The sequence below is a fragment of the Xiphophorus maculatus genome, chromosome 6 (genome assembly GCF_002775205.1).
Source record: "Xiphophorus maculatus strain JP 163 A chromosome 6, X_maculatus-5.0-male, whole genome shotgun sequence".
NCBI lineage: Eukaryota > Metazoa > Chordata > Actinopteri > Cyprinodontiformes > Poeciliidae > Xiphophorus > Xiphophorus maculatus.
This window is the reverse complement of record NC_036448.1, coordinates 7,540,321-7,556,829: the sequence shown is the minus strand read 5'-3', so window position 1 is coordinate 7,556,829 and position 16,509 is coordinate 7,540,321. Positions and strand designations below refer to the sequence as shown.

Genomic DNA, 16,509 nt, shown 5'->3' with positions numbered 1-16,509 from the left:
GGTCAGCACGCCCCACGTCCTCGACGCGGACCTCGCGGGTTCGACTCCCGGTCCCGACGACCTTTACCACATACCCCCTCTCCTCACCCTCCTTCCTGTCTGTCTACTGTGGAAAAAATACGAGACACTAGCGCCGCAAAAACTCTTCGGAGAAAGAAAAAATAAATAAGATAAAATAGAAATAAATTAATTAATTAATAAAAAAAAAAAAACAGTGTACTGAGGTGCCCCTGCAGCATAACCACAAAGGGTGTATATACAAAACTGAAACTGAACAGTTCAGTTCTGCTGAAGTTTGAAGGGAGACAACAATGAAGGTCAGCTTACTGCTGACCTTCAAAGAGAAGACCATTACTTTTCAGGCAACTTAAAACATTCAAGCCCTCTAATCACCGCAGAAACACGGAAATCTCTTCAAAAACCAAATCCATTATCCGGCGCGACAAAAGCTATTGTTTCTGACAATGCGCAAGTCATCTCTACGTAGGGAGACGATCCCTGTGAAAGCCCTGGCTGGTAGTATCAAATACGCAGTTAACACTGCACGTCAAACCCTCCGTCATTGGATCCAGCGGATAAACCACTAAATCACACCACAATAGCCGCGGACCCGTCTCATTCACACAGGCCACATGAAAAGGAAGGGAAGCCTGACTTCCATGGCTCAGGCCAAGCCAGACAAAGGGCTCTCGAGCCCGGACCGCTTCAGGACAAAATCATATGACACTGGCGCACAGGAAATCACCCAAATTGTCCTTTGTCTGGGACATCAAAATCCCTCTCCCCTCAGCGCGGGTGATGCAAGACGGCTCAGGAACGATGGATGGGAGAGTGGGACAAAGTTAGGAGGCGGGAGGCGACAGAAGAAGAGAGAAGTTTTCGATGATTTCTGCTATACGTGAGGACGTAAACTACCGGGAGCCTCCTTTTGTTTTTCTCCATTGTTTCTGGTTTAGTTGTACTTGCGTTTTGGTTGTGGACTATTGTCATTGCACATGTAACCACTACTTAATTTAATTAGCAATAAATTCAGTAGGAAAGTTACTTTTGGTCTAGGGTCACACAGGAGGATGATAAGCATACAAGTTTTAACAACTCAAGTTTATTTTTCTTTCCCCACATAAAAATAATAATCCAGGTAACACTAATTACCTTAATAAAATTAAGGTATAAAACTTAAATTGTCCACCCTTATAAAAAAATAAAATATTCGGACAAATGAGGGTAGGTTTTCTAAACTGTAGCTTTAAAGCTCATTTAAACAAAGAAATTACATATTCCAGTTAGTCCTTCAACATAACAGCTCAGTCAATGTGCACATAAGTTGTCAGTTTTGAAAATGTTCATGAACAAATAGTTTGTGGAATAAAAAAAAAGATTTGGGGCCCCCTTTTTGTTCAATAAGCTTATCTGTTGTCCACGCAAAACATCCAGCTCCAGCAGCACCAGGCCCTCCGTCTCTCCAGGCTTCAGTCCGAGTAACAAAGATGGCGGCGGAACCCTCCTGGTTCTGGAACCACTGGCTCGTTCAGGTATCGGTCGTCCCAAAAAAACCCACAACCTGCATGCAGAGCGTTAACCGGTAATGCAGGTATACGGAAATCATAGAAATCTTTCAATTACTTCTCAGTGAAAATCAAATTAGCGTTTAAAATAAACCAAAAACGTTCAGTAATAAAGAAATGACTTAATAAACATCACTTCATCATAAACGGTCTCATTTCACAGAGCTATGCTGCTTACAGAGCGACACTTTATACTCCGGTTGGGTTTTTTTTCCCGGTTCAAAAAACACTGAGCAACGTTAGCTCCAGCTAGGTAGCCATTCTGCGTAAGTAAGCAGCTGAAAATAAAACAACAGACTCACCGGAGAACTCCCAGAACAGAATGTACATTATCCAGTTCAAAATAAACAGATTTCTTTCGTATCCCAGCAGCACTTATGCGTAGTAACTTCTCTACTTCTGCTGAAATGTACTTAGTCCACCTAGTCTGCCATTTCTTTCTTCTTCTCCCCTCTCTTTACTCTTCTTCTCGTACCGACACAAGAGAAATGTGGGTCTAGTGCCCCCTACAGGACATTCTAAGAACTAACAAAACAAACACAAACATACAGACAGATCAGAATAGTTTATGGGGGTTAAACACACACACAAAAAAGAAAACACATTGTTTTCTCTGTTACCTCAGTTAATCTTTCCTTTGTCTCGAAACATTCTTCTCTGTTGGAGAAAGCCATTCCCACAGCACTATGCAGCCGTCTTCTTGTTTCATTGCGATGTGGGGTGATATGGTATGGGTGATACGGCGTGTCGGTTTTCCACGCCATGAGGTTTTCTCGCCATGCTTGCTTTTTGTGTTCATTTCATTACTTATGGCAACACTCAAACTGTAGATCTCTGTTAACAATGGCTTTCTTCTCTGCCCTCTTTGCTAAAAACCGGATGTGTTTTGTCCTGACAAAGTTCGAGTCGAGTATAGAACTTTTTCCAAGACACTTTTTTCATCTACTTTTTTTTTTTTTTTGCCTTTTGCCTTTTGCTTCGTCTGCTGGTTTTCACTGTTTGATCAAACATTGATTTGATCAAGCAGAAAAAAAGAGGAAAAAGTTTTGTGACGGTTGTGCAAGCATTCAAATGAAGGCAAGAATGCAGAAGACAGTCAGTGAGCATGATCCAAAGTGATGTGTAACATTCAAACCCAACCTGCAGCGTCACGCCCCCACCCCGCCCCCTAGTCCCTCCTGATGTGTTCAGGGATGCATTTGAACAGGTGAGTACAGTCAAAGAGGAACGAGCACGAAGGCAGGCAGCCAGGCTGCCAGGTGCGGCCTGGGGCAACGCTGGCTCTCATCTATTCAACCTCACAACTCAGGCAGACAGACGGCTCCCCTCTGGTCTTCCACTTTATCCCTTCCGTCCCTGTGTCCCCCACCACCACCACCACCTCTTAGGAATCTCACAGCAACACAAATCCACAATAAATTCCACTTCTTTGTACGATGTTTCTGTTTCGCTTGCCGAATTTTTGTGGTCGTCTCTGCAACAGGGCCGGTATTTGCCTTTGTGTGCTCTAAGCAGAGATGCTTTGTGGAGTTCCCGTAACCCTATTTAAAAATATATATATATATACAAATCTTATATGAAAAGCAATTTGTAATGGGTTATTTGTCTTTAAAATACCAGAATTTGTACATGATATTATATTTTAGTTTGTCTGATGTTTTTAAATATTAAGTCACATGACCTGATAGCACATGAATAGCCTCTTAATGAAGTACGTTTTTACTCTTACTTAACATACCATGTTATTCTGTCTTCTGTGAAATGCATACGTTTTTAGAATTTAATTTTTAAAATCGGTGGGAATTTACAAATCAGATAACCGTACAAAAATAAAGCCGTGGTGTATTCTTTTGTTGGACGTGTTCAGGGTGCTGCATCTGCAAACATGGGTGCCTTCAAGAAACACACTAGGCTGCACAGACGTGTTGCAAAACCAGCTGCCGCAGCAGGAGCATACGGGGCCAAAAGGAAAACGGTCGGAAACACATTCAGATTGAACCAGAACGATAAAACCAACAGCGAATTTTTTTTAATCTTTACGTCTTGCAACTGATTCTCAATTCTGACCAGCTGCTTTGATGATAAGAGAGCTTGGTTGGATAAAAATACTCACCTGACCAATGGTAAGTACTCAAGGTAAAATGCCAAGGTTTTCAACATTTGCAGACATCAAAATCTTCACTAGCAGAGTCGCATGAAATGACAAATATCTTTAACGTCAGGAAGTCCACTTCTTAAAAGTCTTCATGACAACACAATACCGGCCGGAATGAGTCCGCCTCTGCTTTTTAAGGCAAATAAATCTGCAAGTCATCTGCAGAGGAGCGAAACGAAAGGCTATGCCGTGAGACTAACGTCCCCACGGGCGACGTACGGACCGCAAACTACCTGGACCTAAAATTGAGCCTTAGTGCACACGTTTTTATTCACATAACGATGTCTTCCCAGACAAGCAGGTCCAAAACCGCAAAAGAACAGACCCTTTAAGACCGACCCATTATTGGGAAGCTTCAAAGATCTTATTAAGACCAACAGCACCAAATCACGACACAAAGCTTGGGATATTTATGATCCAACAACGATTAAAAGTTCCACAACTTCATCCTTGGTCTTTCTGCTGTGTTGCTGCGCCACCCAATGCTTTTAATTCAGCAATGTTTTCAAATGATCCTCTAAAGGGATCCACTGGGTTTAACACAGAGTAAATCACTACATTTAGTGGCCTCTAAAGCCACTGGTTTTTTGTTTTTTTTAAAAGACCCCCCTCCAGGGGGTCTGTTTGTGGGCTCTAGTGTCCCTTATATGACAGTAGGCTGACAGGAAAGGGGGAAGACATGTGGCAAATATCGTCGGGTTCAGGAGTCAAACCCGCGACGGCCGCGTCGAGGACTCAAGGCCTCCAAACATGGGTCGCTACGCCACCGCGGCACGCCCCTGCCACTGGTTTTTAATGAGGGGTATTAAAGTAAAAAGGGGCATGCATGCCAATGTTTTCCAATAGCTCACTGCGGCAAACCATTACAGCCTTGGTCAAAGCACAACAAATGAGCAGCACGCTTTATTTTTTGAAGATAACCGAGTTTGTGTGATTGTAGGTAACCGACCCATTCAACGGTCCTAAACCACGGTGAAAACAAGAGCTCGTCTAAAAACACCTTTTTCACTGAACTGTGTCACTTTCATGCAATTCCTACTCAAAAGACACAAAAAAAGGGAGAAATCTCACATTGCAGTTTCTCTTTGATCTCTCTCAAAGACATGAAGAAACACGGGGGGCTCGTGTCTTTGTGAGAACGCCTGGAGCGAGACATTAAATGTCACTAAGAATGACGACCACAATCTCCAACCTGAGAATGAGGTGGCATGATTAGTCAGGGCTCAGGATGTGGGTCGGTTAAAGTCCGTCTTGTGTTTGGCGAGTCAACGGGTACCGTTGTCTGTCGGGTTTTGTCAACAGGCAAATGTGTGCATTAGCCAGAAACAGCAGGACTTCAATCCGTGTCTGCATTAATCCCAAACCAGCCGAGCATTGTCTCACTGTTTGCTTGAGCATGAGCGCCAGGTTTACCCACTTGCTTGCAAAAATCAACAATAACAGCCACACACACTGGACACTTCCCCTTTAACAAACTGAAATCTTAGATAGAGGATTAGGACATGGATCAGCTTCTGTCGGTTACAAGTGTTACAAACTGATTATCGAAGGATTTGGAGGTTGAAGGGAGGGAGGGTGAGCTTCTAAGGAGAGCCCAGCAAAGACAAGGCTGCATTCACGACTAAACGCCACCAGATATCCTGAAAGTCCATTTGCGATATCTTTATTTTTTCAGCGCAGTGGATGTCAGCTAAACAATCCGACTGTTGAAGACACCACTCCGGTCTTCAAGCTCAGTGTCTAAATGTTGCTCTAAAAATCGCCAGTACTCAATGTGAGTGATGGAAAACATACACAGGAAAAACATAACACTGGGGAAACTGAAATGTATCTTAAACTCAAAACCATGTACTGACAAAGTAGGGCCAAAAAAAAACAAGAAAAAAAAGACAAATCGTAAACTGTGACTAAATACCTTTTTTTTGTTGCTGTTTAATTTGACGACCTACATTCAAGCCTGATTGTTGCCAGATTTGCAGAAACGAGAAGTTCAACTTCAACAGAACCTGTTTGACAACATGAAGTAAAGCATGCTGGAAAGAAATTACATTTTGTGTGTGTGTGTTTATAAACACTTCCTTTTTAAATGCATTATTTTTGAGGTTCCATTAAATTTATTGAAAACTAAAATCATGTCAGTTAAACACAGAGGTGGACAATTGTCTTGGGAAGCTTTGCTGCTTCAGGGCCTGGATGACTTACCACAGCCGACGAAACCGTCCACTCTGTTCTCTAAGTTAGTGCAAAAGAGCAGGAACAGTTTATTTAGACGAAGCACGATTGCCAATTTGGTCTCTAAATGACTAAAACTAGCATTGAGAACAAGCAGCTGTACGGTGAACTTCCAATGGACTCCATCCAATCGTGATCGTATTACTTTTGGATGAACTAGAAGGGGTGGTTTAATCATTTCAACCTGACAAAACATTCCTGTTCAAAAGGAGCCTGTACAAGCGCCCCTTCTTTGCGCTGTGGAGCACGTGTGTCGTCTATCACCCTTCTGCTGATCTTTTCCTTTATCCCTTTGCTGATTACAGAAAGCACCATGCAAACAAAACCTATCATTACCTTACAGTCAGGCTTTGGGAAGATTAGACGTGCCTCCGAACAAGCCGGCTGTTACCTAATATGTTCCGCTGATGTTCTTCAGGCCAAACAGGACGACAGTAGGAACTGCAATGGGATATCCCAGCGAGGCTTTAGCTACATTTACAACTGTCAGACAAGACAAACATATTTGGCCTTTTTTTTATGGTTCCACCAGGGTATTAAAGATCTAGTCTGCTGTTGAGTCTCACAGAGCTTGACCAACACGAGACAATGTGTTCCCTGCCGCGGCCCCACCTAATGTGTCAACAGTTTGTCTTTTCTTTGCACCGGGCAGGTAGGATTAACTTGGACTCAAGTCAGGATCAACCGTGAGCGTGGGTAATGCCGGGGTTGCTTCTCTCCATGCGAGAGCAGGATGTGAGTGTAGCTCTGCGCAGGCCGGATGAAATGGGCGTGCTTCGAGCCAGGCAACAGGTGCTAAGTGCACGTCCTTTTACACCTGTAGACAACATGTTTGTTTCGGGCGGTTTTGGGTTGCTTGTTGATTGAGGGTTTAAGCTAAGAAGTTTAACACTTCATTGCGTTTGTGTGATCTATTGGCTGTGTTGTCGTGTGAAGAATTTATCTTATTTATTTTTTTTCTGAGCTGATTTCAGGAGGAAATTGGGTCTGAAAACTGACACACACTCATGTTCCACCCCTGCTAGCACCATTATCTCAGGTTGTCATCTCTCCCTTTCAAGAAATGGGGATCCTCTGGCAACCCCCCACCACCACCACCACCGTCTCTTTGCTTGACATACACACACACACACACACGCACGCACACACACCCACACACACCCCCACAGTGGGTCAGTGTTCTCCCCTCGGGGGGTTGACCAAGATGAAAGAAGGTGCGGTGAGGGGTTTACTAAAGGAAGAGATGAAACAGATGACATGACCTCACTCCTCATCTTGTCTTTTGCTCTGCTTGTTTCCTATATAAAACACTGGCATTTCCTTTCAGCACCAGAGAGAACTTTATGCTTTAACACGAAATAGCCTACAACACCTTGTAAATTAATTCGTAGTCCTTCTTTTTCATGTTGTTATTCTACAATCATAAACAGTTTTGTTTTTGTTTTTCTTTACCAAATTCAATGGAATAGACCAAAAGAAAGCATGGGGAAGGAGATGGCTGAAATGGTTTTGGAAATATTTCAAAAGTTATAATTAAAGTCCAACTAAATAGTAAAAATGGTCAACCTGTATTTAATTTATTCTCAGTAAATCCAGGTATTTTTTTCTTTTGCTTTGTAGGAGGTTTATTAGAAAACAAACATCATAATGGAGACCAAGTAACGCGGGAGACAGGTCAGGAAGAGTCCGACGATCCTGTACAGGCAGGAATAAACAGAACAGAACGAGCGGTGTAAACTTTAGGGGCATATTCGAAGGAGCGGGCGAATTAATGTTTGTAAGGAAACACTGCCACCTCGTGGCGCCCCGCTGTTACTGCAAGGTCGACACTTGGCAAGCGCTCTCTGCATAAGCAGATTGTCCTGCGCACAGGGTCTAACTAAGCATGCGACATGACACAAACCTCACAGACATTGGTCTGACTTGGAAACAAACATTTTAAAATTCTCAGAAGACAGACTTAAAAAAAAAAAAAAAGAAGAAATCCCTAAATTTTTACATATTCAAAAACTTCAAGATGAAGAAGAAAACTCCTTCTCTTACCGTGACTCCTACCAGCTCCCCTCTTCTGCTAAAACAACAACAACAAACACAACTCCACCATCCACCAAGCTGCTAACACGTTATGTTTTGCACGTTAAGGTGTTAGTTTACTACCAACTTTGTTTTGTATCTTGGCAACTACCAAGCAGCTTTACATGTAATTGGTCGCACTGAGCTTAGTTTCTGGGTAATATCAAAGAGTAAAATGTAGCCAGGAATTTTCATTTTTATTTATAAAATATGTTGAAAACTACATACCATTTTCCTTCATCTTCACTATAATGCACTACTAGTGTTGGTTCAACAGATGCAATGCAAACAATACACGCAATCTTATATATTGAAGTACATGTTATATATGATCGTAACACATGAAAAATGTGTTCCAGGGGAATGAACTCAACACATCAAAAAAAGTTGGAGAAACTATTAAAGGAAAATCCATTTGACTTTTACTTCACCCTGATTTTGCCAATTTTGCAGGTGAAGTTGCAATCCAGGGGGGGTTTATTTCAGATTTCATTTGCAAAAAAAACTGGGTGGAGCTGCTTGATGACATTAGTGATCCTAATGGCTGCTAACCAGCCTTCAGGGCTTTCTTCTGTAATCTGGTTCAGTTTCCTGCCTCTTCTTGCAGGCGCCTCTGGGATAGATCGCCTGGTACCTCTGGCACCCAGCCTGCGGCTAAACAGTCCTGTTGAACTGGCCGATGGTATGTGTGTACTAATCATTAAATCAATATGTACTTTGTGTCAAAATGTGTGCACACGTGTGAATTTATGGGTCTGTTCACGTGCGCTGTGTGCATACTAGTATAAATATATATATATATATAAATATATATCGTATGAACCTTCAGGAGTTGCTGGGTGCAATAGTGGACGTGGAAGGTACTATCAAGTGTCATATTGATTCGTCTGTGTGGGCCTGTGTTTATAAAATGCCGATAATGACCACACCGCGCTGTGTACATCCTCATTAGGACTCACACTGTGTGACCTCCAAAAGACATGGCTTTGATGTCAGAGCTGTGCCGATGGAACAAACAAACAAAAAAAAAGAAGAAAAATAAATAAAAATGATTGGTTTTACTTTCATGCATCATTGCTAAATGTACCAGATTTAACAAGAGAAATCTCGTTCAGATGTGTGTTTTATAAAACACAGATTCTATTTAGAAACTTGTTGCATAAATTACCTGCAGTCAGTGAAGTATACCCGCAGTTTTAAGCAGCTGCTATGTTTTGTTGTTTTTGAATAAGAATGTCAATCAGTTCCACATTGTACACAGTACATATGCTAAAGTGCTCATTTTACTTAATCTTTATACACATGTATAAGTTTTGCCACTTTACAACCAGAAATCTCACAATATTTTTGGGGGGATCTTATATTGTAGGCCAATATAAAGTCATCCACAACTGGGAAGAGTAAGGTAAAAGAAAAGTAGTTTCTTAGAGTAGAGACTTCATGCCATGCCATGCTTGTAGTGATTTTGATACCCTTCACTAAAAGTGAGTGGAACCAATTGCCTTAAAAGTCCCTTAATTAGTAAATAGGGTCCACCTGTGGGCAATGCAGTCCAGGAATAGTTCCAGCTGCTCTGTAAAGGCCTCAGTTGTTTGTTTGAGAACAAACGGCAATCATGAACACCACGGAACAGAACGGACAGGTCATGGCGAACGATGTAGAGAAGTATAAAGGTATAGAAGGTATAAAACGCTTTAAACATCTTACCATAAGCCACTCAGTCCAGCATGTAATATCCACGTTGCCATCCACCTAAAGAGACAGCCCGGCCTTGAGGTCGTGCTCAGAGGAGCAACTCTGGAGGAGTTAGAGCTCGGGTTGACGAGTCGTCGTTATATGGACAACTATTAGTCAGGAACTCCATAAAAATCTGGCTATTACGGAAAAGTGGCAGGAAGAAAGCCATAAAAAGTGTACCATTTGGCATTAAAAAAAAACAGTGCAGTAAATAAACACTGAAAGATCCTCTCTTCAGGAGGAACTCATTTTCATCTTATTAGTCAGCTAACATTGCAACTTCCCCCTGAAGACACGCACCGTGGTAAAAGATGTTGGTGGCAACATCATGCTCGTCTTCAGTAGGGACAGGGATGTTGGACAGATGCCGAATCAGATTTTTATTCATAGGAAAAATGAATACATCACATCCTTTCCCCCCCTGTTGCTTAATTTCGCACCATTTGGCCAATGATACCATGGTTAGATAAAAAAAAAACACCATAAAAAAATGTCAGAGTTGACAAACAACAACTTCACATAGTGGGAATACTTTTGGAAGGCCTTGCAACATGTCCATGCAACACCTCCGTTACCTTCAACATCAATCACAGACTGAAACAAACTTGTAAGCTTATGAACGCTGATGTTTTCCCACTGAATGGAAACGCTAAATAACACACAATCCCAAGTATAAGTGTCCAGATGATTAATTGGTTGCACACTTGACTGCTACTTGTATAATCAGTGCATCGCTTTTGCCCAAAATGTTCTGCAACACATTACTCCTCATCTGATTACCTCTCTTCCAAGACTTTATTAACATCTGACAGCACTTACAGGAGCCCTTAAAGGGCTGGGTCTTCACGCTGGGTCTAATAAGGCCCTACCTTGGGCAGCTTTTCTTTGAAGCTTGGATGCAGATCTGAGGAGCAGTCCGTTGTACTGAGAGAGGATATACTGGAGTAATTCCCCCTCTAATTACCCTCGCAAGCAGCTCCTCGATCATGAGCTCTGCTGTTTGGTGCTGCAGGTTTCTCTAAAACGGTTTCACCAAAAGTGTAGCGAGCATAAAAATCAGAAAACACAAGAGTTTTCCTGGGCGGAGATGTGATCCGAGGATCTGGTGTCAGATATGTGTCAGATATCCAACGGCAAGCGCAAGATTATTTATGGGGAAAAACTTGGCGCATGTCAGGTAAAAACCTCTAGGTGGCAATACTGCGCTGCATATGTTTTTCTTCCCGATTCAAAAAGCAATTAAACTGTTCCTGGCTACATTCAATTTGCTTAAGGATTGCTTTTGCGGCTATGGTTGCTTGTTACTACCGCTGTTACCTATTACTACCGTTCTGCACCACATGATCTGTTCACTTGCATTGCAATTGCAAAACGAGGCATGAAAGGCCCAATTACACTTAACCTTATGCTGACATTAATCTCAGATACATCTCCCATCTCTGCTACGCTGTTTTCTGTGTCATCTTTCTGTTGTCGTCGCGATTCTCTGATACCTTGTGGCTTTTGGGAGTGATATTGCCAGCATGTTGCCATTCCTTCCCATCTCGACTTTGGTGAGAGTTCGCCTTTCAAGTGAGGCTCCTATCTTGCTGCGGTTTTCAACCCAGGTGTAAAGTTTTATTGGCATCTGACAACACTTGTCTTAATGACTGACTCACAATCAAACACTCATACATGTTGGTATTTCACTTTATGGAGAACAGGCCTCGGTTTTGGCAACGTCTGTCGCAGCAGGATTTTTCTGCCAGTCTGCAGTGGTTGGAGAAAACATTTAGAGCGGTGGTCTGCTGACTCGGGGAATGGATCGTGCACTATGCAAATGAGTTAACGGCTAAATGCCATTTGTTTGAATCTAAACACGTTATTTTTTTTTTTACCAGATCCGGACCAAACCCATTTTTCTCCCACGCTTTCATTATTTTTGGTTTTACAGAAAATGGAAGTCATCGATAGCGGCAGACCTACATACCTAGATTTGAACCTCTGGTTCGTAAAACATTTCTAAGGACTCTTCTTAGGATTTCTTGTCTCGCGTTTATTTATTTTTTTTGTCAGACTGAGATAAACAAGTCAAAATGTTCAATTAAAACATTTCTGACTTGTACAGAGACATCTGTGGCCGACATAGCTGTCCTTCTTTCCAGCAAAAAGTCGAAAGCCTGCCATTCACGGAGTCTGTCACTTTAATTCAGTCAAGCTTGAAGCCAAGATTGTCCACCAAACAGCCTGGGAGTCTGAGGTTTTTACACGGCCTCTGAACTGTTCAAAGGACTTAACAGAAATCGCTGAGGTTGTTTCATCAGGAAGCGGGAGCCAAAGTCTGATATGGGGGTTGAAGTATCGAAAGCCCAGATTAACGCTGGAACAATCAGGCCTTGATCTTCCACAACTGCACTGTTTTCACCTTTGTGTTTCTCTTCTTGATGTTGCTACGACTACTGCCTCCTTCTGTAACTCATCCTTTTCACACCCAATATCAGAAAAGGGTTAAGACCAGCAAGTTAATGTTCTACATCAGCAAATCCCAGTGGAATCAAGTGCAACTTTTGGCAGTGACTGACTGTGAGACTTCCTGTCGATACCAACTAGACATTTCTGGACATTGCAATAGTTACTGGCATGCGTTTTTCTTCCAGCCATCTTTGATTTTTCTTAGACTTTGTCAATTGAATTTTTGCACAACTTGCTGTTCAGATGTGCCTAGAATTATCACTTGAAGATGGTCCCTCTTACGATTCCTCTTCACGCTTCAAAGCCTTAATGTGATTAGTTTACAGTGATGAATGAGCATACAATTTTGGGGAGAATTTCTTCTTACTCCACCCATCAACAGTGTGCAGGAAAGCACACTTGACATTGCACAACTCTGCCCAGAGAAATCATCCAACCTTCCCTTCTGCATCTTGAAAAGATAGTTTTCTTCTTCACAGCCTGAAGTCGTACGTACAGCTAAATTCTGAAGATGGTTACAATGTCTTTGAAATCTTATTTGCAGAAATGATATCTTTGACACTGCAGTTGTGGTTGAATGACATGGTCATCTAAGGGTGAGGTGAAGGGGTATCAGGACAGGGCTGGAAGGTGATGTGATCATCAATATACTTGTCATGGTTTCTACAGTTATTGTACCTGGCCAATGGCTGTAGTCTGGCCATTGCCTTCCAAATATTGACTTGACATTAACAGCAGCCTTGCTGGGATTGGCACTTCTCTCTTCGCAGGATGGGGGATAGTTGCTGAAAGGGGAGGCAATTTCCAGTAAGCTTCTCAGCGTCAAACTGGCGCATTAGATACATTACAGGCCAACGTTAGCGATCGGATAAAATGTAAAACCTCAACACAGCCCGTGCCTCCAGGAAGCAATCGCCCAGAACCTCTTGTAGCAGTCTGTATTGGTGCAAATGTGAAGCCGTTTTTGACTGAAGACTTTTTTTCTCGTCTATCTTTTGTGATAGCCTCATGAAGGGGATACGCAGGATTGTCCATAATTTTCTTGATTTTATTTAAAATCATTGTTCGCACCATTGTCTCCTGAGGTTCCACAAAATCCATAGAACAGAACCAGCTTTCTTTATCAGGTTTAAGCCTTTGTATGTCCCTGGTACTGATGACGGCAGAAGACATGAGACTCAACAACAGACTTGTACATCTGCAGTATCTTCCTGTAATCCTTTAAGTATCTAAGCTACTTCAAGAAGTACAGCCTGTTCTGTCCTTTCTTGTAGACGGGTTCACTGTTGAACCTCCAATCAAGTCTGTTGTTCAAATGAATACCAAGGTATTTATATTCCTCAACCACCTCCACTAATGATTGCCTTCATGCCAAAGCGTCTTTAAAACTTGTACTATCCAGCTAAGGTCCAATATGGCATGTAGTTCTTGGAAAGTTAAGAGTTGTCCAACCACAGTCTGATAGACAAGATTCCTCCATTTGATTCCGATTCCTCATTGTAGCTCTTTAGATCAGTAACCATAGCCCAAGTCATTTTTGGCTGCCTTCGCTGTTTCTTCATTAGACCCCTCATTTATTCTGACGCATAGTTTAACCCTCACTGTGTTGCTCTTAACATAGATCTTCTTGTTCCTAATAAAAATATCTTTCAACAACCAGATTTGTGTTCACCTGGGTCACGACTGAGCCAGTAAGAGTTTATTTATATGTTTTTCACTCATTATTTGCCAAAGGCGTGAAGGTTGGACTGCGAGTTCAATTTGACCGACGTTATAGCTCATACTATTAAACGAGCTAGCACCTAAAATAACATCCTTCCTTAAAAAAAACAGAACAATAAAAAACAATTACTACAAGAAACAAGGGAATCTGCAAAAAAAAAAAATGCAATGGATGCCATTTGATATTTAGGTATTTAATCCATGTCAGTTGTATCTTACAAATGGGAAAGACACGTACCATTTCCATGAACGTACAAGACAGAAACGGGAACTGACGCAAATTTCTTGTAGTTTATAAGAGGAGGCAAAGTCCGATGGACTTGTTCTAAAGTAATGGGGTAAAGTTACAAATCTTGCTCAAAAGTATTTCACCTGCCACTGTCAAGCTAACTGTAGAATTAGGTATATCTAATGAAAAAGCTACATTCGAGGTGACAAAGACAGAATTTTCTTGTTCTATAAGTGACCCATAGCGCGGATTCCAAACATTTGGTTCTTAGATAACTATGACGGAGCAGGAGAGCTTTGAAGCTGTGGCATAAAAAGGCTTTAAAAGGATAGAAATTGTGGGCGCCTTTGCATTAAAGCCGTATCTGCCAGGGTTTTTTTTTCTTCCAACTTTTCTTCACCTTTCATCCTGTGTGAGGAAGTTAACTCGTGATATTTGAGAAGTTTTATTTTTCTTTTTTTCCCAATATTTCTTACAACAATACAGACATCACAGATTACATAGTTTTACAAACACAAAGCACACCACCATCTTGGCTGCTGATGCTGCTGCGGTAAAGGGAAAAGGGGAAAATGCTCTGGGTTGGTGGAGATTGCCAGTGTAGCCTTGGGCATCTTTCCTTTAAAGAGCCTTTACTCATTTGTTACTGCTTAGAGGGGGAAAAAAAGAAAAAAGAAAACAAAAAGCCCTTTGGACTTGCTTCTTGGGATCTTTTTATGCAGCACAGCATTATGGGAATACTAGGAAAAATAACTGTTTTTGGAGACAAGTAGGGGTAAAAAAAAATAAGTGTCTGCTGACTATGATCTGATCATGGCATAACCCCAACAGAAACGAAGAAGAAATGGCTGGCGAAAAAGAACAAGCTATGCTAAAAACATCAAAGAACATTTGGGCTGCTCTGCAGGGTTTCATGAAGGCTCGGGCGATAGGAATCTCTCCACTCAACAGAACTAACATTTGTCCTGGCTTTATGTTCTGATCTAGTTTTCCAGGGTAACCTGCAGAAAAACTACACCACCTAAAATCTTGACAATCTAGTCTTGAGTAGTTTATTATTCTTATTATCTTCTTTTTATTCCTGTACAATCAAATAAAACTTCAACAGACCTTAAAATGATCTTTTTTTTTTTTCTTTTCAAAAATACAGAGGCTTTTTATTCCAGCCATTTTTTCCCCTCACACACACATTATTCCCAAACTGACTTTTGACTCAAAAAAAAAAAAAAAAGGAAACAAAAAAAAAAAGGATTTTAAATGTATACTTCGGTGTGTGTCTTCTGATGGCAATGTGAGTGTTCGCGTGTACAAGTGAGTATGAGATCTCCATGTCATTTACACCCAACATTGTAAACTTACATAGAACTATATTACATGTGCTTGCACTGCTTTTTGGAGGGGGGCAAATTTTGGTTTACTTCACTGGAACACCACAAAAAGGGAAAAAGAAAAGAAGAGTTTCGGGAAAAGAAGAAGTGGAGGACAGGGAGCGTCAAACTTCTTTGTGGAAAGGTTCGGAGGGGTATTCTCTGGTTGAAAGCTCAATCTTGGTGGCTGGTCCAGTCTTTTCCCCCAAACACTTAAGCAAAAGTTCTGTGAGGGAAGAGTTTGCTTTTTCAGGAAAAAAATAAAAAAAATAAAATAATTCAAAGAAGCGTTCTGTCAAGTCATCAACGATGATCCTGCTGTCCAAGCTGGAGTCAAATTTTAAAGAAGCGCAGGAACGAGGAGTTCATCCCCAGCAGCGTGAAGCTACCAGGAGTCAGCAGGACTTTTCTTTATGGGTGGGGTTAAGGGTTCTCCGCTGACAAAGTCCTTCAGGGGAACCTATTTGTTAAGCATCTGGGACTTCGGGTCACCGTATTTTCTTTTCTTTCTGCAAATGGACGATCGGACAGTCAACGAGAGTGTCTATACGTCACTTCTTCAACAGAGTGTTAGCCTCCCAAAAGAGCCAGTGGAGTCTCAAAGACTGCTGTCTTGTCTCTAAATGCTCTCGGAGGTATGGGGCGAACAGTCCACAGGAGAAAGCTAAAGGTGACGATGGGGCAAAGGGAGAATCCAAGGTGAAGGAAATGAAAGAGGCAGCCGTTGTGCTCTTTACAAGTAGACACGCCTCAGGTCTCCAGGTGAGGTGATGGTATTGCACTGCGGGCACAGCTTCTTGTTCCCCTGTGGTGAGCAGACAGAGAAGAGTTAGCTTGGCTGCTAATGTGATCTAGGCCACTTTATGATGCCATAGGTGTTTGAGGTGAGGATGTTTGTTCACATAACAATTTACTTCAAAAAGGTTAAGAGTGATGCAACTCCTTGTTTTTATTTGTGTTCATTTGAATTTTCATAAT

At 41.8% G+C, this 16,509-nt stretch overlaps 1 protein-coding gene across 3 annotated transcripts in view; it reads right to left on the bottom strand.

The window, feature by feature from the left end:
- Positions 1 to 14,113: 14,113 nt before the first annotated feature.
- Positions 14,114 to 16,509, bottom strand: part of rnf220 (ring finger protein 220) — a 195,503-nt gene continuing 193,107 nt past the window's right edge. For all 3 annotated transcript variants that reach the window (XM_023335199.1, XM_023335200.1, XM_023335201.1), the window contains one exon: positions 14,114 to 16,336. In XM_023335199.1, coding sequence (XP_023190967.1) covers positions 16,265 to 16,336 — 72 coding nt within the window. In that variant the 3' untranslated portion in view covers positions 14,114 to 16,264. The remainder of the gene's footprint in view (positions 16,337 to 16,509) is intronic.